Raw genomic sequence first — 23,045 nt, 5'->3', positions numbered from 1 at the left:
CTCACCTTCCCAATCTCCTATACCTAGCCCACACCTCACCTTCCCAATCTCCCATACCTACCAAACACCTCACCTTCCAAATATCCTATACCCACCCCATACCTCACCTTCCCCAAATCCCATACCCGTCCCATACCTCATCTTCCCAATCTCCAATACCCACCCCACACCTCGCCTTCCCAATATCCCATTCCTCACCTTCCCAAACTCCCATACCCACCCCACACCTCACCTTACCAAACTCCCATACCCACCCCACACCTCACCTTACCAAACTCCCATACCCACCCCACACCTCGACTTCCCAATCTCCAATACCCACCCCATTCCTCACCTGCCCAAACTCCCATACCTCACCTTCCCAAACTCCCATACCCATCCCACACCTCACCTTCCCAAAATCCCATACCCACCCCACACCTCGACTTCCCAATCTCCAATACCCACCCCACACCTCACCTTTCCAATCACCCACCCAACATTTCACTTTCCAATCACCCACCCCTCACCTCACCTTTCCAATAACCCACCGCTCCTTCCCACCCCATACCTCGACTTCCCAATCTCCTATACACACCCCACACCTCACCTTCCCAATCTCCCATACCCACCCCACACCTCACCTTCCCAATATCCCATTCCTCACCTTCCCAAACTCCCATACCCGTCCCATACCTCATCTTCCCAATCTCCAATACCCACCCCACACCTCGCCTTCCCAATATCCCATTCCTCACCTTCCCAAACTCCCATACCCACCCCACACCTCACCTTACCAAACTCCCATACCCACCCCACACCTCGACTTCCCAATCTCCAATACCCACCCCATTCCTCACATGCCCAAACTCCCATACCTCACCTTCCCAAACTCCCATACCCATCCCACACCTCACCTTCCCAAAATCCCATACCCACCCCACACCTCGACTTCCCAATCTCCAATACCCACCCCACACCTCACCTTTCCAATCACCCACCCAACATTTCACTTTCCAATCACCCACCCCTCACCTCACCTTTCCAATAACCCACCGCTCCTTCCCACCCCATACCTCGACTTCCCAATCTCCTATACACACCCCACACCTCACCTTCCCAATCTCCCATACACACCCCACACCTCATCTTCCCAACCCACACCTCGACTTCCCAATCTCCTATACCGACCTCACACCTCACTTTCCCAATCTCCAACAACCATCCCACTCCTCAACTTCCCAATTTCCCATATCTACTCCACATCCCGACTTCCCAATCTCCAACAACCACCCCAAACCTCACCTTCCCAATGTCCTATACCCAACACACACCTCACCTTCCCAATCACCCATCCCACACCTCGACCTCCTAATCTCCCATATCCACCCCACACCTCACCTTCCCAATCACCCACCCCACCTTCCCACCCCACACCTCGACTTCCAAATCTCCCATAACCGTCCCACACCTCACCTTCCCAATCTCCCATACCCACCCCACACCTCACCTTTCCAATCACCCACCCCACACCTCACCCTCCCAATCTCCAATACCCACCCCACACCTCATCTTCCCAATCACCCACCCCACCTTCCCACCCCACACCTCGACTTCCCAATCTCCCATACCCACCCCACACCTCACCTTTCCAATCACCCACCCCACACCTCATCTTCCCAATCACCCACCCCACACCTCAACATCCCAATCTCACATACCTACTCAACACCCCAACTTCCAAGGCCAGCCTTAAGTTGTACATGTATTTATCCGCAACTCAGTGCAAGTCGTATAAAGTAAGTTCAGGCTCTCATTCTTATTCCAACTAAAACCAAGAAACTCTTTCTGTTTGTAGTTGTTATCAGATTGGTGATCGTCGGTCTGCATTAATAACAGCCAAGCGCCTCGGAGTTAAAGAGTAGCTGCACTGCGCAGTACCAGTAAACACACACACATTCCGTAACACGAACTTGGATAACGACGGAATATTCCGTTTCCTTAGCAACCGACTCTGCAGTCTGAGGGGAGTGAATCACCGCGAGGTATTGATTCAGCCAGAGTCGCCATTTTTCGTGGTTCCGATGTAAACAGAATTGGTAAAACCGGATTGTCTCGTTAATAAGGTATGTTTCGTCTGTATGTGTTACTTTCCTTTGCGTGTATGCACGTGCATGACGAGTATAGTTGTGTTTGAAAGGCATGCTATTTATACCCTTAGTTTTTGTGTCCAAAGAATTTCAATCTTAATTACTTTAGTTGCGTTTTAACGATGCGCTCAGTTTCCCGAACGTTTATACAACTGAAGCCTTTGTCTGAACACCATATGTCTAAATCATTCTCAATTAATATATACAAAGCTTAAAATAAACCACACATGCTGTATTCATGTAATCAGACAAGTTGGGTGGGGGGGGGGTGCGTTTGGGGGGGGGGGGGGGGGGGGGGAGAGATATGAAGCATTTCAAGCAGTTTAGCCATGGTTTGTTTAGAAGCAAACAGTTCACTTTCCATGGAGGATAAATTTCATAGCGTCATCTTATGAAAAAACTTTGCTTCTTCACATGACTAGTCCGACATCTTTGGTGGGTGATGATGCAGGAGATGTTCAAATAAATATCTTTGTGAAAGGTCGGGACTGCCATTAGACGTTAAATGCTATATAATCTCCGTTGCACACATGATGCATGACAGTTTGTGAATGTGTATTTATGCATTAACGTCCGTGGATTTGTCGTTCATGTCGACACACAATCGATGAATTCATGTAACCTTGATACTTAATCTTGTCACCGCCATTACACTGTCGACATCTCGCCAAAAAGAGGCTGAAAAGTATTCTGTTCAAAGCAGAGTTAACCTAACTCATTACTCCGAAAACACTGCTTATTCAGCTGAAAACTTTCCTCATCGATGAGCCGAAGCTCTCCATCGTTTCATGGGAGTCGGATGTTAAGGTATTCATACCGTTTTCATTTCGTTAATTCGCAATTTCTGAAGCTTCTTCCACGTATGAACTTCCTTGATCACCACTGGAATAAACTGATTGCTTTCTGTTAATTGGATTGATGAAATGAGGCGTTTCCATAATGAAGAGTCGGTGCTGCCTTCATAGCGAGGGTTGTTATAGAGTGTTATGGTACAGCTGTGGTAGTTTCGGGAAGAGCAAGCGACGCGCATAGTTTTGTTTGTTTGTTGTTTATCGCCACAGTCAGCAATATTCCAGCGATATGACGGCGGTCTGTAAATAATCGAGTCCGGGCCAGACAATCCAGTGATTGACACCATGAGCATCGATCCACGCAATCGGAATACGATGACATGCATCAACCGAGTCAGCGAGCCTGACCACCCGATCCCGTTAGTCGCCTCTTACGACAAGCATAGTCGCCTTTTACGGCAAGCATGGGTTGCAGAAAGACCTGTTCGACTTGTTATCACGTGGGAAGTCTTTGTTCACATGAACAGAAAAGTAATATCCGAGTCGTGTAGTACATGAACAGAAGCGTTATATGCGAAGCGTTTATCCCGCGTCCTGGGGATAACAGGTTAGTTCGCTATAGCCGATTTAAGATGAACGTATACATCCCGTATAGAGAAGCTATGGCCAATGTCGTATCGGGAAGATTAACATCGTACGGAAGTTAAAAGAAACAAAATCATTTTTTAAAATATTTTTATATCACTTACAGCTGTTATTGCAACCAACATTATGAATTTCTTCACACTAAATACGTAATCTGATCGCGTGGTCAGGGTCCATGATTTGGATAATTGCGTGTCATCGTGCCTAGACGGCGTGCATGGTGTCTTATGTTATCTATCACTGGTCTGCCTGGAGACTATGTACAGGCCGTCATATAGATCGAATATTGCTGACTAGCGTTCAACAATAAGCAAATAACATCACACTGAATATGAATACTAATCCCGGTTCAAATAAATATCTGCAAAACCGAACTCACAGTATTCTATGTGCGCCGCTTGCTCTCCCCTAAACCACCACAGCGAAACGTTTCTGTTCTTGTGAACACATCCGAAATGAGGTATAACATCGCGTCAAAGATTCTTACACTTATAATAATTACGTGCGGGCGTGTGTGTGTCTGCTACGGACTAATGCTGGTTTTATAATGCCAGTCGAAGTTTAACAAGGATACCCCACTGAGACACAGTATACTGACTTAGAGCCGACCAGAACTTTTTTATCCAGGCAGGGTAACAACAAGTACCACGTTTTACCGTCTTTTGGTATGACGCGGACGGAGATTGAACCCCGACCTTCCGCTCTCCGGGCAGACGCTCTATCCACTAGACCACATGTGTACAAAGACTACACGATCTGTTTTCGGTTTGTTCGCGGGGTGGGCTACATCCGGGCTAGTACTTCTGTTCCGTGGCGACTGTTCACTTCAACCATTCCCTTGTAAACACGGTAAGGTAGCACAGTGAAAACCCAATTACCACGGCAAGCCTATATCACTGAACAGGAAGCTCACTAGACAGACATAGGGACGCTTGTTAGGAAAAGAGTATTTGTGGCTCGCGATTTCATCTCGGGGAAAATAAATAAGTAACTTAAGTATGTTTGCTTTTCATCTTGAGTCTGACATGTTTGTAAACTGATTAGGCTCTCATTTTCATTTGGGTGTATCAGCTGTGTGTGTGTGTGTATGTGTGTGTGTGGGGGGGGGGGGGGAGTGACAGAGAGGGAGAGAGAGAGTATTAGGGGTGTGTGGTGTTTTGGAGTGTATGTGTGTGAGTATATGTGTGAGTGGCGTGAGTGTATGTGGTGTGTGAAAGTGTAAATGTCTGTGGTGTGTGTGTATATGTGTGTGTGAGTGGCGTGTGTGAGTGTATGTGTGGTGTGTATGAGTGTATGTGGTGTGTGAGTGTATGTAGTGTGTGAAAGTGTATATGTCTGTGGTGTGTATGTGTGTGTGGTGTGTATGAGTGTGAGTGTGTGCGAGTGTACGTGTGTGGGATGTGTGTGTGTGTGTGTGTGTAAGTGTGTGTATGAGAGAGAGAGGGTGCCACGTTGAAGGCCAGTTCTTAATATGTTGCGTCCGTTGATACTCCCCGTATAGTTTACTTTACGATGTTACCTCCCTCAAACTGCGATACATGTACACATACCCGGGAAGGGGGTCTTAGAGACTATACCGTCCACCTGTAAACCCAGCGTTAATGCGAGACAGCGAGGAATGCAATGACACAGCAATGAAGCGGGATACCAGGTCGAAAATGCCAAGATTAACGTGTGGTCGCGACAGTGGCACACGTTCTCTAGTTAGTTTACTTCGATTCGATACACCGCAGCGTTAAGATATGACAAAGCCATAAAATCTGGGAAAATCTGGGATTCGAACCACGACCATCTATAAATTTCTTGCACTAATCAGGGACGGGTTTCTGTACAGCAAATTGCATCGCCTGATGCCTCGCACCCCTCCCTACCCGCCCCCCCCCCCCCCCCCCCCCCCCCCCCGTGTCCCCTCACTAACCCTATATAATCCTTTTTGAAAGTCTAAATATTCTTCACTATAACCTGTAATAATTGATAATATTCATTTTTAAACTTCAATATTTACGTAATGATCGACACTGGGCCCCTCTCACCCCTTGAGACACCTTCTCGACGGGTCCGTGTTTCTCAAACATTTCAAAGGGCGCTGTTTGGCAGAAAACTCTATTGGTCTTCTCTCATGAATGGACTGTGTACACATAGTTATTGAATAGTCGTTCCAAATCGGCCCCCGTGTCTGTGTGACGTCATAAAGCTTCAGAAATACACATCAGAACCGTCCTGGTAACTACGTTAACGGTGCCTAATCAATTTAGGAAATTGAATTCTTTATCAGGAGATCACAGCGTGTTATCGTAATCGGGTTCCCCTGTTCCCTTGTTCCTCTCGTGTAGCACTCCAGTGTTGGGGTCGATCAAAAACGAGCTGCCACAGGATATCGAAGGGGGAATTATATGACGCTTGCTTCAACTGAATAACATACGTCTGAATTATTTGGTCGCAAGTGGCTGCGTTTTGGCGGTTAGTTTCGCGTTGGTGTTTTGCAGTTTTCTAGACTCACTGCCTCTGTGGAATCAACGACGAGCAAATATTCAATTTGTTGCGATCTAGGTTTCCTTTGTTCGCCAGATTTGACCGTCTCTCCCACCCCCATCACCGCAACCCCACCTTATCTATCACGCCATTTTCCAGGGACTGGGAGTATAGAGTTACGAAACGCACTCCTTATAACAATGGCAAAACCAGGATTCGTGGACACGATAGATCCTCTGAATCACCCCATGCTTGTAAGAGCAGACTTGTGGGGATCGGGTGGTCACAATGACCGACCTGACTGAGTGTGTGTCATATAGACCCGACACAGGCATTCCAGATACATATGATTATGGCTTAGTTTCCCGGTTCGCCCTGATTATGTTTCTTGGTTTGTCAGCTCCATGCCTGAGCTAATAGGTTTCACCCAAGTGGTAAACGTCTGAGATCTGCATCACTTTTGGCTCTCCTCCATCATCAAGCTGACAGACCTTGATGTAACTGAAATAATGTTCCGGCTTAAACCAAACTCACATAGGGGACGTTATTAAAGCTATTCAACCCAACAGTGAGTCAGTGAATATGGTTTTACGCCGCATTTAGCAATATTCCAGCAATATTCACGACGGGGGACACCAAAAAAGGGCTTCACACATTGTAAATGTCGGGAATCGAACCCGGGTGTTCGGCGTGACGAGCGAACGCTTTAACCACTAGGCTACCCCAGCGCCCCTTCAAACCAACATACACCGACACGCCATAACGAATGTGTCACATTCTTGTTCTTGCGACCTTTCTCTGCTCTCTAACACCCAATGACCTATGCCTGCGTCAATGTTCTCAGGCCAGGGTCTGTGTAACATAACGACGGTGATAGAAACCTAACCACGCGTGTAACCAGGGAAACTAGAGTGTTACTAAGGTGAAATTCTCATAAATTGTCACGATTGGACACATATGCTGGGTCTCTTCCGAACACAGACCTTCTCTGTAAGACGTGGTTATCGATCAGTGGAAATGCATCGATCACGATTATTGCCGTAGAGTAATTTGTGACTTGTGATTAGTGCCTTCCCGTGCTGTTATTCCTGGGTTGATATCTTCACGAGAGTCTTTGTTTTTGCGTGTATTTATTTGTCGGTTTACGTTTTTCCAAGTTTTTGCTTTTAAAAATCCCGTGTATTTGGTTTTTGTTATTTGTCATTTCTTCTAAATGATTTGATGCGCTTGTTATTACGATATTTCACGATGAAAGGATGTTAGTGCATTTTATAATACTACCCATTGAAAACCAGACAGTCTATCATATCAGTACATGTTTTCACATGGCGCGGAAGTCAGTACAAGTCGAGTTTTATAAAATAATGAATTCATGAATAGATGCATAGAGCCTTTGTTGCTTTCAGTATTAAAATGTCATTCAACGATGCTGCGGTTCTGAATTAAAATATCGTTGGAAAATGGAAATGGGAACGTACAATAACCACTATGTTGTTATCTTCTGAATCTGTTTTACAAGGTGTTTAATAACCCCCATTGTCATAATGTTTGCCTTTCAGATTAATCCGCCGGATATATGGGAACTACTTTTCAAGATGGCGTTTGATAAAGACCGAGTATTATCTCTGCAACTGGTTGGAGGTCGTGTTCTGATTGTAATCATCATTGCCATCATCATAACTAACCTTTCTCTCATCGCTTCCATCTTGTGGTCGTCAAAGCTCCGATGTCGTCTACGGAATCTCGCCATTTGCTGTCTATCCGCTTCGGACCTTCTCCTGGGCTTGTTCGGGGCGTCTCTGATCGCCGACAGGTATATCCGAAATGACTGGGTGCATGGCTGCGTGACTCAGTTGGTTATGTTCGTGTTCATGAATCACTCCCAGGAATTTGTCGCCACGTGGTATATCGTGCTGCTTAACATTGATTACATCATGCGACTGTTTAACATTAACACGACAGTGTTATCTTCTCCTGTAAAGACTCTCCTGTACGTTGTTCTCTTGATACTCCCGTGGGCTGCAATGTGCGCCGTTGTCATTCCGATCTACTCCTTCCGAATACACCCGAATGTTCGCGAAATGTGGAGACCCGATTTCTGTCCCCCTATCATTCCTTACAGTCCTTTTGCAACCATGACAACGCTGGGTTTCTTTGTCCCAGCTGCTATAATAATACTGACGTCAGTTGTCATGGTCGTTGTTCATATCATTCAAAAAATGAAACTCGGTGAATCCAATATGGCCGCCAATTTCATTGGTATCCGAGACTCGCCAACCGAGACACTTAGCTGTACAGTCGAACACCCGATGTGTTTCATTATTCCCGGATTACTGACAGTTGCGTTACATTTACCCTTGAGTATATTTCACCTGACTCCTGGTGTGTGGAACAACTATGAACGAGGACTGACGTTATGGATTGTGCTTCTGATAATACGTGTCTCCAAGGCGATGTTGGTGCCGCTATCCTGGCTTACCATTCCCGACATCAGAGCAGAGGTTAAGAATAGTTTCACGTGCACGTGCTGCACGAGACAAGCTTCGGGCGAGGGTAACGGTCACGCCACCTACAGGAGATTTGTAGATGACCAGACAACTCATAATGACGACCCAGTTGTAACAATATCCTGTCGTTGATGACTCAGCAGTATTTGTCTTCCTGAATACCATGCACATCTTATTGAATTTCACCGGTGCCATCTTGCAAATGATACTCAATTTGGATGTGCTGTCAGTAAATAGGGTCAAGGTACACCGAAATATTCTGCCAAGTTGTCAGAATTTGTATTTCTTAATTACTCTGTTGTATTAGCCTTTGTTTTATGTGATAAAGGGTTGGTTGCTCCAACAACTATTGTACCAACACCTCCAGCAGATTGACACCATATAGTTATCAATCTTTCATTCCTTTTCCATACGACGTTTTCTATTTGGCACTGAGTGTTGATAGTCCTCAAACGAAACATCAATCCATTTTCAGTAAACGATTTAAACGTGTGTGTATAATTGATACATTTTACTAACCGTTTAAACTTTTATTTATAATTTTCTTGTAAATATCTACATTTGTTCAACGACTGACTTACCACAGGGTACCTCACCTGGCGCACTGTGGCAAAGATAGCTATGATATCAAAACTCCAATCTGGATTTCCACCAGCAATAACAAACCGATTTTCTTTGCCAACTTAATCAGTACCAATGCTGACCTTGGTGCTACAGGTGTGAGATCAACTCAGCTGGAAGCGCTCTCAAATGCACTCAAAGGCCAAGGTTGTCCTACGTTACCGCCATGTCAAGACTCAAGAGACGAATTTGCTCAGATCACGTGTCCATGTTGTGCCTAGTTTTAGAGTTTGTAAGTCTACATAGGTCAAACGGAGACAGTGTCATTAACTTTTAAATTGGAATGTGCTGTTTGTGGGACTTAAATAAATAATTCGCTACTTTTAACAGGTTATGATCCAACGCTCCAACAATCGGTAGCCTGACGTGGAGATTTTTTCACAACTTTCACAACGCCAAAACAACGAACTAACATGTGTGTGCAACGCTGAGATGTACAGTCACACGATTGTTTCCCGTTGCTGTAATTACAGTTGTAACATTACGTCAATGTTCGATAATCGTCCGTATTGTTTTACGATGTTCCACATAAATCTTGTGCATTATCTTTCCAATCTCATTAAAATCAGATATTTTACTTCGGTGTGAAACATCTCTACGTAAAGATATGATGACACCACCATGTGAGGTTGCGAGCGAACTTTGACCTCCCTGACTTCAGTGAACTGTGTGTTAGTTTTGGACCAACCAGATGTTATATTTCTAATACGGTTCGCTTCTTTTCAGCTTAGAAAAGCCACACAGAACACATACACAGTACGCCCGTGTTTGGTAGAGATAGCATTTCGCCCAGAGACGAACGAATGTATAAAAATATTCATAACAATATGATAGCGCGGAGCTATTATTTTGCATTCAGAACTCCCCGATCATGTTCGTTTTCAACATACAGAAATTAGATATGCTTGTTTGAATTTTTCGATCACTCGTACCGAGAACTTAGAATCCTCGGCGCTGATTGGCTGATAGGAAAGTTCACCTGACACGACTACCCTTGAATCTGAAACTAGAATGTTTCAGCATCACACCAATCACATTAAAATCAGATCTTAGTTCTCGCTACGCTAAACAAAGATCTGAGGACATCCCATTGCGGATCATGTCAGAACGACCTTTCATCTGACCAAACAGAGCATCGCTTATCAGGTCATGAAAGTGACGGTTGGAATGTGATTTGTGATCGTAGAACCTCGAAAAAAACCACACAGGGTATTCGCACGACAGTTATGAGTTTATGTCTATTCGTACAATCAAGACCATCCATTAGCCATTCCAGAATGTTCTATTGTTCAGTTTTTAATTTTGTAATCGAGTGAATGTCAAAATATGTTTCGAAGCGTAGTCGCCAGATTGAAACTCGTGCCGTAAAGCTCGATTAAGCTGCCTGCCTAAGTCATTCCATTGGTCGGTCAAAGTTCGCGAAAGGTCGGTCTGACGTGACCCGTAATGGTATGTCCTCAGATCGATCATCACACTGGTTTGGCTTCTTTCATAACATCACGATTACTTTTCTCAAAAAAATTGATAAAACTAATTTTCAGATTTAGATTTCTCCATTTCTTAAATTTTCTCAGTATTATGAGAACGTTTGACTGACATTCTTAAGTTGTAAATCATTAACGTATACAAGTCGTTGAGTGGAGGCACTATAAGAATGAGACGCGTGTGGATATGTATGTCAAGTTGTTGACGTCAGCTCATGTCTGTTTGACAAACGTTGTGACATGTACAGTTATTAGACAATAAACTATTATTTAGTATTTTGATACGAGAATCGTCAGTTTTATGTCATAACCACATCCCGTGTGTCAGACCAATAAAGTATCTTGTAGCACCTGCTGGGAGAAGCGTCAGTTCGTCACGCCAGGTGGTACATATTCACAATATTCACTCATTCTCGAGACATCCTCCGCGGTGCAGTGGAAAGAGCGTCTACCCAGAGAACACATGGTTAAAGCGTTCAAGTACAAAGTGTGAAGCTCATTTCTGGTGCCCACAGTCGTGAGATTGCTGGAAAATTGCAAAAAGCGGCGTAAAATAATACTCAATCATCAACTTAAATAAGGGGTGGGGGCTCCTCTTGCTTTCCTCCCTCATAGCGTAACGACGATACATTTATTTGCTATTCATTCAAAAATATATTTGTCTTAATATTTTTTTACAATCACACCGATCTGCACACACCCGCCCTTAATTGTCCAGCATTGGGAATTCAGAGCTAGAACATATATAGGTCTCCAGTGACCAATGCTTGTCTTAAACGTTGACTAAATTGGATCGAGTAGTCAGGTTCGGAGACGTGGTTGGTTGAGTGTCATCGTACTTCATGCCTTCAAGCCTCGGCTATTTAGTGGGTGAGTGAGTATTGTTTTACGTCGCTTTTAGCAATATTCCAGCAATATCACATCGGGGTACACCAGAAATGGTACCCATGTAGGGAATCGAATCCGGGTCTTCGCGTGTCGAGCGAACGCTTTAACCACTAGGCTACCCCACCGCCCCCCAACTATTTAGATGACACCAAGGTATAGCTGGAATATTGCTGACTGCGACGTAAAGAGGTATTTCATCCTTTACAGTATTGCTTATAAATATAAAGTGTCGTGATAATGACACGTAGTGTGTCCCTTTTCAGGGTAGCCTAGTGGCTGAAGCTTTCGCCTGGTTTGATTCCCAACCTGGGAAATTGAGATTGTTTTTTACATGCTGGAAACACTCATCGACTGTGATACGACTTGTGTCAACAAAAGCATAACTATCCTATTTAGCAAAAGGCATGTGCATATTGTTTAGTACCACACCGAGTCTAATTTGTGGTGAATACTAATCCAATGGCAATATGTCGTATTTCCTCTCATTGGCGTCACGACGTGCACGTGTATTTCGGATATACTAAAATAACCTGGAGTGTATCAGAGACCTGTTAGAGATCAAGCCACTTTTGGGCGCGGCGTCTTTTAGAGGAAATACGGTAGTCCATGATTCTTCTAATAGCACGTCAATACAAAGCATGACAAGTCTGTTCAGTTTTTGTTGCATTCTGGTCAATTTAATTTTTGGGACTCAGACATCCTTACTTCCGAAACTGGTTCTAATGTTATAAGTACTACGAGTTACCAGTTACCCCAGCTATCGAAAAGATATCGACTGTCGTCAATACTACGTCCCGTACTGAGGATATTTTAGACCTTCGGAAGACATTAATTTAATATTTAGGAAAAGGTCAGTTCCACATTCTTGGCTGAAAAATGGATTTCAGGGGAAGAATATTGGTGCTCAGTGCCCCATGATAGTTTACAGGCCGCCGGATATACTGGAATAAAGCTGATTGCGACATAAAACAACATCCAAGCACTCACTCGGTGATATATAGGATATATGAGTTTCATAACAAGTCCCGAACTATAAAGAATTAGAAAAATTATCAATGGAAGACGATTAGGATTAGTTTAATATTCGTCTAAGGGCCTCGGTGTTATTATGTTATTAAATACATTATGCTTCTTTTTAAATTAGGGGCAATCGGGGAGCCTAGTGGTTAAAGCGTTCGCTCGTCACGCCGAAGACCCGGGTTCGATTCCCGACATGGGTACAATGAGTGAAGCCCATTTCTGGTGTCCCCCGCCGTGATATTGCTGGAATATTGCTAAATCGGCGTAAAACCATACTCACTTACTCACTATTTAAATCAACTACATAATGTAATTGTTTTCTTCCGAATCTTTCACGCATGATATATGTACATGCACGAGCCTATTATATCATTACAGCGACCATTGTGAATGGTGTAACGGTGCTTGTCGAGTGCCACTGACCTATGGTATTTCCCGGAATGTCACCCCGAACTAACGCTGGTTTCAACAATAGGATCTCAAGCGCGTATAGGTTTTTGGGGAAGTGAGTGTGTTTGGCTTACCGCCGCTTTTAACAGTGCTTCTGGCGTGTTAGGATGGTGTGGGAGAAAGCCTTAAGTGAGGTAGGCCTGAGACGTTTACCACTTCGGCAGAACCCGAGACCATGTGTATAGTGAGGACATACCTAAAATCACAATCAGTCCGATTCTGGGATTCAAAGCAACGGTCATCGGTTCCTGGTACGCCTGGGGACGCAACTCTGCACAGCGAATAGCGGGGCCTCGGATGGCAAAAAAGGGTCGCTTAACAGTTAACAAAGCCTAGTCACCCGATCCTTTTCTTCGACTTTTAAGTAAAACATAGGTTACTGGCAACCAAACATACCTTAGAGGATGATCTGGCTCTGGACCATATGATCAAATAAAGACACTGCTTCTGTAAACCACAACATAATTGCTCCAGAATCTCAAAGAGTAACGAAAATCACCCGGTGGCAGACTTTGGGATTTCAAAGAAGTGCACACCAACAAAATCAATCACTCTAAGTTGATTGAGAGAGGCTTCTTGCCCATACTGACAGAGGCATGCGAGTGAAGGCTTGTGTGGACCACCATTTCATATTCGGTCGACCTATTCAATCTGTCATCAGTTCAATACATACAATTGCTTTCCGTGACATACATTCAGATTTCCATTTTGCGAAACGTGAGGTAAAATTATGTTTCAAGAACTGCCTGTTGACAGTTACAGTGGCACAATTGGTTCATACATATACAATATACATGATATAGTCAGTCGTACAAGAGACTGCTTTTAGCAGAGACAGCTTGTGACTATGGACAGGGTCTGTGGCTCTTATTTATTTGAATATGTCGGTAATTATCTAGACTAACATTTAGTCTCTGAAATCTTATATTACACAATATCCTTCTTGACTCTAAGGGGGCACGGGTGGCCCAGTCATCTAAGGCGCTGCGATTCGCTGTGCAGAGTTGCGTCCCTTCGGCACGCCAGAAACCTATGATTGTGGGTTCGAATTCCGGTTCGCCCCGATTATGTTTCTAGGTTTGTCAGCACCATACCCTTGCTCGTGGGTTTCACCGAAGTGATAAACGTCTGAGGCCTGCATCACTTCGGGCTTTCTTCCCACATCAAGCTGACACGCCGTGATATAACTGGAATACTGTTAAAAGCGGCGTTAAACCCAACTCACTCACTCACTCACTCTTGACTCTAAAAATAAAAATAAATTCCCTATGCTAATGTGGAATAGAGCTAGCTCGAGCTGGCTAGACTTGCTTTTGTATGCGTTTCTAGATTACTTTTTTTTATAAAATGAATATATTCCATGGTCATGGTGCAGGACTAGTAATTATCGTACCCAAGCTTAAAAGTTTCGTAATGTAACAATTTGACATTTCCCATGGTGCAAAATTTGTTCAATTCGTACCTCGTTGAAGAACACTTTCTAGCTAACCTGGCTGAAAATAAAATGAGCTTAAATGTCATGGCATGCTTGATGGTCGTCCGTCGAAATATCTTCAGAAATCACAGGACCAATGAAAGTGAAAGTCTACATACCTGCCCCCACCAATGATGAACTCTAATTGTTCAAGAGGTTCGAATTCGGCAGCCATATTGATGACCATTACAAAATGTAATTATTATTTAATTAAATTGTGTGTGTGTGTGTGTAGCTAATTTTGGAGCACAACATATGCCGTTTTTACCTGTTCAACATGTGGCCCTGCTGAAAAGAATTTGTTACTGTTTGTGTCGGACGACGGTTAAATTTGGGCTCATTCTAAAACATATTTATACAATTATCAGATATGTAATAATCAGATTTATCATTTTCATTGTAACATTAGCCCTAGTAGTTATCAGGACGGACTGTGGTGAAACATGGTAAATATTACTTACAAAATAGTTTAAACATTCAACTTAAGTTGAAAGGGATTGGTAAACAGGCCTAACTGACTTATGTCAATACCACTCCCCCGTTACATAATTACATCTGTGTTGACATCCAAACTTTAAGGTCAAGAAGCAATACAAATCATATAGTAAGAAGACCACTCATGTTACCAAGACTACTGTCGTGCGTATAAGCTGAACATACAGTTATACTTAATGTACAAACCTACCACAATTTTCTATAAAATCATGGACAGACATAAATATGTTGTGGTTGACATCTCTTGTTAACTCCCTGTTACCATACAATGCTGTTTTCAGATCAAAACCGACCCGTGAAGATACGGGGTAGAATAGGTCTTCAGAAACTCATGCTTGCCGTAAAAGGCGACTATGCATGTCGTAAGAGGCGACTAACGGGATCAGGTGGTCAGGCTCGCTGATTTGGTTGATGCATATCATCGTATCCCAATTGCGTGGATCGATGCTCATGATGTCAACCACTGGATTGTCTGGTCCAGACTCGATTATTTACAGACCGCCGTCATATCGCTGGAATATTGCTGAGTACGGCGTTAAACAACAAACAAACAAATCAGATCAGATCAAAACCCTTTATGTAGTAGTACACAGTGCTTCTAATGTTACGATATGTAGGATAAGCAAAGAGGAAGTGAAGCAGTCTCCAAATAAAAGTGGATCGATGCTCATGATATTAATCACTGGATTGTCTGGTCCAGACTCGATTATTTACAGACCGCCGTCATATAGCTGAAGTATTGCTGAGTGCGGCGTTAAACAACAAACCAACCAACAACCAAATAAAAATCGCACTGACATACTGAAAATTGCGAAAATGTGACAGCACAACTAAGTAATGTTTTGAAACATTTAAGAAATAAATGACGTTGACACATATACTGATTCATCTCGTCGAAGCCTGTACATACTTCAAAGGGTGTATTAGCAGCTAAATCAGTATATCCGGAATACACTATAACACACTTGACCTTTGAAAACAATCACAAGTACGAATGAGTCATTATGGCGAATAGCTGCCTTGCAAACTATATCTTCAATTAGCGGCTGCTTATGCATGAAGAGTGTGATCCTCGCAGTGGACTGTCTACATTATTGGTAAGATCTTCTCATATATGTCTTATCCTAGTAGGACATTGAGCATGTTAAGTTATAATTGCATCCCCAGAGATAACAGTAATACATGTCTCTTCTTTACTTTACAAAACATCTTGAATGGAATATGGTGTTCCTCAACAGCAACGGCATTCCATTCAATCTGCGATTTGTTTTAGACATTCTCCGTGTACGTTACACTGAAGTTTCGTTTACAGTGTAGCATATACGTAATCGACGTAATAAGCGCCCAGGAATATTATTTTGGTGAAAAAAAACAGAGTTGAAAGATAAATTTGCTGACAGCCTGAAATGTTTATATACGACAGATATATATTTCCAGAATTAATTGCCCATGATTAAGGGTGCATATAACACACGAGTGCGTATTATACGCGAATAAATAAGTCTTGTGTACATTGATCAATCAGAAGGGATGCTAATTGGGATTGTTCACTAGCCAATATACAGTCAAGTCAAGTTAATATTAGCAAATATCGCCGTGGTAGTAATACGGTAGCTATTCTGAACATTTAATTACATTGGTGTTATTAATACATGGTCAAGACACGTGTAATAGTATAGATGCAAACCATGGAATGATTGTTCCTTTACCGAAAACGTATCATTAGACAACAATAGGCGACAGACCCTAAAAATGGCCGGACTAAGGTTTGAAATAAACAAGTACATACTGCAAGTGGTTCCGATTTCGCACTGCTGAAAAAAAAATAAGTTTGGTACTATCGTTTCTTTTGAACGTACCGACTGCATTTTATATATATTTATGTTTTTCGCTCCGTAGAATTGTGAATATATAATGGTGTGGGAGGGACTCGCACTGTGTGAGCATCGGAGAAATGTAATCTTAGACTCAAAGGTTGCAGATTAGATCCAGATGGAGAGTATAGTAAGTATCGACTACCCCCTATTTTTCAATAGAGGAAACATTTCATTCTATTTCCCTGATTTTTGAAATTCATCGCTTGTCGATTTATTCAGGTCGTTATTCATATTTGTTATGAGCGTACCTATAATTGTATTATCATGTTTTTCACTCTTCACAATTGTGAAAATATATTGGAGTAACTGGGAATTCGAAATATAAAATAAATGGGACATGGAACATTTTTAAGTGATGAGCAACATTCAGTTACATAAGTGGCCTCACACTGCAAGCTGACATTAGAGGTCGGGAGTTGCCGATCAACATTGCCACACAACGACAAAAATGTACATATTAATGATTTTCGCTTATCAATGACACTGCTCGCTTCTCTGAACAACCCTTTGATCTCCGCAGAATGATGCTAATTTTGCCTGTCTCCGTTTGCTGAACCACGCCCTCCATTCATGTAAACTAAATGCAAGTGGTTCAGAATTACAGAGCAGCACCATGTGAGCATCGGAGATATGTAATCTTAGACTCAAAGATTGCGGGTAGATCAGGGAGGAGACTTGTAATTACACCTCCTCCTCCCTACTAAGATCGATTACATGCCCCCCCCCCCCCCCCCCCCCCCCACACACACACACACACACCCGGCACTTTCAGTTAAGGAAACATTTCTTTCCATCTTCGTGAATAATTTGCAGCAACACAGAGAGACCCCACGCTCAATGTTACGAAGGAAACGTCAGTTCCTTTATGCTCTCATTGCCAAGAGTCGGCATTATTTCAGGCTTATGGTGGATATTTCATTACGATTAGATATAGTGCACTCCATATCTGTGTGTACTAGGGTTTGTAGGTTCGAATTCCATACACCCGTTTATAATCCTTGGTCACGGCCACACCTATGTTGTGGGATTCTCCCACGTGATAAACGTCCATATGTTACACCAAGACTGTGAAATCAGCCATTTCTAGAAATGGAAAAAAACTTTCAGTCATTTCATGAAATGACTGAAATTAATATGAAACTTTTCAGGAATGGACTAAAGTGTTTTCATAAGGAATAATTATGTAACGAATTAAGACAATCTCATACACATACACTGCAAAAAGATCATAAACACAAACCTAACCACGTTCTTTTTCCCATATGCATTTTGTGGTAAACATGTTTAAATTCTGAACATGTTAAGCCCCTACACATGTTTAGATTATGGGGATGTTGTGTTTAGGCTGTGGTTAAAAAATATAGTGTTCCCGAAAATTCTTGAAAAAAACAATTCAGACTTCAGACTTCAGACAGTTGAAATAAAAGAAATTGTCTACCACAAATATTACTTTGTTGCAAGGTGTTTTCTTTTTAAAAGCCCAGGCTAATAGCTTTAAATAAAAAATCTGTTTTTTTAACTGAAGCTGAAATAATATCTAATCCTGACACAAACTCCCAGGCTCTCCACAGGATGTCAAATGGTCGGTCCCTAAAGAGTCACACTCTGGAGTTTCAAACATCGGGAATATGTCAGCAAGCTGAAAAGCTACTTCGTCTGTTCTCCCTGATGTCAGTGGACGAAGGATGAGCTTATCTTGATAAACCATAGTCTATTTAAAACATTTGCCATTTCAAGTGAGTGGAAGCCACAGTTTTTTTAAAGCAGTGGATGTGAAAATTGGCTAAAGTAATTGGATCCGACAAATTAACAATCAACAATCAATTGAAGTAATTAGCGAGTGTTGTTTGATCCGAGATGGGTTACGTTATTTGACTGATGTTATCAGTCAGGTAATGTAAAACAAGCTCTCATATTTCAGACATTTTGTATGTACAAAAACAGGAGATATATAGTTCTATGGACAAACAACTTCTTTATTGTTATGAATGCGACGTAACGGCGTAGATACTGACACCGGTATCAAGCAAGTGTTGTACAGAAATGACGGTTATATACATGGATGTTTATACAATGAACGGTGATAGATTGAAGGTTACACAAGGTTTCATAACAGATAAGGTTGAAGTTAAAAATCCTGATTGATGTACATATTGAATAAGTAGGATTAACGAGGTAAGATTGAGTGAAACAATACACTGACTGTTATGAACAAGTTGATTGGAAGCCAGTATTAGGATGAGAAGGATTAAGATAGATGAAATGGACAATGGAAATGAGGTTAAAACTGTTTCAGTGATGAGCTTTTGGCCTTCAGGGTGTTATAGCCTTGATCTCTGTTGATGGTTGGTTGGAGTCTTTTGATGTGTATGGCTTCTTGATGTTGTATTTGGCATGACTTCTGGTAAGTACGTAGATATTTCAATAAATGTTGTGGTCTACATGGGCTTGGATATGGTCAGAGATGGGGGACTTGGAGTCTGTCTTCTCTGTAGAGGTTTGATGTATCTCAATTTTTATTGGGAGAGGCCTTGATGTTTCTTCAACATAAGAGTCACCACACTCACAAATAATGTGGTAAACTGCTCCGGCAGGATCATTTGGTGTTGTTGAATTCTGGAACTGGCTTTGAGAATGTTCTGGTTTTCTTATGCTCATAAGAACTTTTCTTGTGTAGATGTTATAGTCAAACTGTGAAACGACCAAAACTTTCAGTCGTATCATAAACTAACTAACTCTATGACTCTATGATTTAGCCATATGACTAAATGACTGATTTCACATCTGATTGTAACATGTATACGACCTTTATCATGACACTGGCATGCGGGGATGTAACTGAAATACTGTTCAAAGCGACATTACATCAAAAACACTCCGACACGCCTCCTGTGTCTGTTATGTAAAGTGCAATAATACTGCATGATGTTGACACATTTAATGGCAATAACGTTACAGTATGTTATATTTCAGTGGCAGTAAACAGGCGAACCAGTCTTCCGTGACTATATCAAGTACAAATACAAAACAACAGCACTATGGATATCCTTGGACCGATAATTTTTATACTGATGGCTTTCGCCTTCATTGGCAACATTGGATTGTGTCTCATCATCGTCACCTCCAAGCGACTTCGTCAACGTCTTCGGTTTTGGTTCATTTTTGGTACCGCGGTTTGTGACGTGTTGGCCGGAGTTACTTTATGTCTGTGTGGGGTTCAGTATTACGTAAAAAACAGATACAACTGTACTTTCCTGATTATCCAAATGGCTTTTGTGTATTTCGGTATGGAATTGGTCAACTTGTGGTACCTTGTGGCATTGAATATCGATTTCTGTATACGTTTGTGTCGACCCCGCTTGCCAAGGTTATCGGCATGTGGACGAATCCTTCTGTACGTGACCTTGGCCCTTCTCCCTTGGGCGGCCATGGTCCTCATTGTCACACCTGGAATAGCTTTAGGATTGCGCGATTATATGAATGAAACCTTGCAATGTTCGTTTATACTCAGCTTGGAATCGGATATCCCGTTGAAAGTAATATGCTGTCTGCTGCCGCTTGTGGTTATCATTGGTACTTTCATATACATGGTGTATAAACCCTGGGCGCTATCTCGACCCGGATGTTATGTAAATATGACGTCACAACTCATTGAAGATCCTGATGAGGACGTCATTGAACCTCGTCGCTTTTTCATTATTCCGTGTATTGTTACTATTGTGTGTTCGGCCCCGTTTCAGATTTGGAAAATTATTCCTCCAGAGAGACTTGATGTTGGTGCTTTTTATGTGACGGAGAGCGTTTTAATTCTTATTCTTCTCTCTAAAGCTGCAATCTTGCCGTATGTGTGGCTGATTTTGCCAAGCCTTAAAGCTGAAATTAAACGCATTTGCCTCAAGCCTCAGGAAGCAGGATTTGCCACCTACAGGCGATTTCCCCAACAACACGATTCAGGGGAGGTAACAATATCTCACTCCGAGGATGAGTGACTTTGATTATTTAAGGGAGGTAAGAACATGTCCCTTTGATGAATGACATTGATTATTCAGGGGAGGTAACAACATCTCCCCTTGATGAGTGACATTTATTATTCAGGGGAGGTAACAACATCACCCTTTGATGAGTGACATTGATTATTCAGGGGAGGTAACATCATCTCACTCTGATGCGCTCGGCCCATCTCAGTCTCAAATAAATCCTTAATGTCAAAGCCGTGTGGATCCGAGTTGTGCAATACCTTCCTCTGAGCTATGGATGCGTACTGAGCTACCAGCGGAGAGAAAGTACAGATTAACAGACGACACTGACTTTAAATGGCCTTGTCACTTTGCAGCTAACGTGCTGAAACACAGACCATCACTCTTACACTTGAAACAATGGTGCTTTAGACACTGAAATTCCATTTGACGTTTTGTTACATTGCGAGTTTAAAAATATAATTGACACAAAATTAACAAAGAAATGCAAAAAAAGCAAAACGTTCATAAATCGTGTTTCTAAGGAATTATTGATACAAACAATACATTTTTTCACGTCCTTCTTTGATGCTGTCTCCTTGGGAAGAGGCACGTGGCTCAAACAGATCCAAGGTTGCTGTGGCTTCCAGCAGCAGAACGACCTGGGCATGGGTGCATTTGGTTTGTTCCCAAATTCAATATCACGCCATAGGGGTGTAGTATACGTCATAAGGGTGTGATATACGTCATTGGGGTGCATTGACAGTAGACAGTGATGATTATCAGTTGGTAGTTTCTGATCATGGAAGCTATGTATTGGCTCCATTTTGCTATCCAGCGACAACTCGTGGGGAAGCCGGGCACGAATATAGGTCCCCAGCAACCTATGCTTGTCGTACGAGGCGACTAAATGGATCGCCTGATCGCCTGGTCAGGTTCGCTGATTTGGATGATGCATCTCATTGTATCCCAAATGCGTAGATAGATGCTTATGATTGTTTGGTGCAGGCTCGATTATTTACAGACCTCCGTCATATAGGTGAACTATTCCTGAATGCGACGTTAAACAACAAGCAAACATTTGCATCAAAAGGCTGGCCTTGTTTCACGGCCTGACGTACTAAGTGCCAATTGTAAAATTGTGCCGTTGAGTAATCAGCGTCATCAATAAGAATGATATTCATGATAACACTTGGACTAGCAGACAAACGAAGTGGTGTTTTAATTGATTGAATCAGGGAGACCATACAAAGTCTATGAAGGCTGTCTGCTTGAATCAAGCTTGCTGGGACTGCCACTTTACTCGAACCTAGTCCCCCTTTAAGGATAATTGTAAAATACCCGTATCTATGTCGTAACCGTATATAGGCTTTTTGTGTCTGACCTCGGAAGTTTATAGCTAAGTCTTGTAATCTTCTACTCTTCGAGAAAATAAAGAGTATCTAAAACAAGCCATACATTATTTAGTATGTGTCTCGATAGTGTGACAAATGATTGCAGCAAAAATGAATAAATGGGGCACTTGAATGTTGTTTTAGCGTTGAATGGACAGAAGAGGCGGAAGAGTGCAATTTGTGAAACACACTGCCCGTGTACCAGTCACTCACACATTAAATACATGCATTTCCTTGAATGCCATCAAGCAGTGGATCCAAAATGTACATAAATTCACGGTTCTAACAAACTGACTTGACAATATCAATATTTATATGTCTTAAGGTGTCTGTTCGGTATCACTCGTTAATTGTATTAATGTCAATACATTTCAATACTCACTATGGTATATTTGTAAACAAACTGGATAATAAATTTGGTTATAGGCCAATCTACACTGACACTGAAGAACGCTTGATTGTGATTGGTCAAAATAACATCAAAAGCAAGTATCTAATTCCATTAGATATCTCAAAATTAACATGCCTTTTTACACTAAAACGCGGATATATCGATCCCCTACATATTGATGCACATAACAATGGTTGCCGATAACCCAGTAGATTGTATAGGTTTACTTCTCAGATCTGCTCACAAAAGCTTATCAGACATAAAACAGAGCAGTCCCATGCCAATCAAGGCCGAAAAACGGCGGTATTCAGATATACTTCAGGGTGTTTCCGTAGCCAGCGGTTGGGCCAGTCAACTCATTTCCACCAGTAAATAATCCGGACAACAGATCGGGATCGTCCTCTTGGGGCATGCGTTTTGTAAATAATCCTGTAACCGTGAAAAACTACTT

The 23,045-nt window shown here is 42.3% G+C and overlaps 1 protein-coding gene across 3 annotated transcripts; it reads left to right on the top strand.

The window, feature by feature from the left end:
* Positions 1-1,953: 1,953 nt before the first annotated feature.
* On the top strand, positions 1,954-22,204 carry LOC139457235 (uncharacterized). Of its 3 annotated transcripts, none has more exons than XM_071238747.1 (2): positions 1,954-2,105; positions 19,827-22,204. In XM_071238747.1, exon 2 carries the CDS (start codon positions 19,892-19,894, stop codon positions 20,840-20,842), a length of 951 nt encoding a protein of 316 aa, XP_071094848.1. In that variant the 5' UTR covers positions 1,954-2,105; positions 19,827-19,891; the 3' UTR covers positions 20,843-22,204. The 3 variants fall into 3 exon arrangements, with proteins under 3 accessions (XP_071094848.1, XP_071094779.1, XP_071094911.1); XM_071238678.1 differs by lacking the exon at positions 19,827-22,204 and adding an exon at positions 7,597-8,758; XM_071238810.1 differs by lacking the exon at positions 1,954-2,105 and adding an exon at positions 16,047-16,073.
* The last annotated feature ends 841 nt before the right edge of the window (positions 22,205-23,045 follow it).

The sequence above is a fragment of the Haliotis cracherodii genome, unplaced genomic scaffold (genome assembly GCF_022045235.1).
Source record: "Haliotis cracherodii isolate W230 unplaced genomic scaffold, xgHalCrac1.p SCAF_1, whole genome shotgun sequence".
Taxonomy (NCBI): domain Eukaryota; kingdom Metazoa; phylum Mollusca; class Gastropoda; order Lepetellida; family Haliotidae; genus Haliotis; species Haliotis cracherodii.
This window is presented reverse-complemented; position numbering and strand designations above follow the sequence as displayed.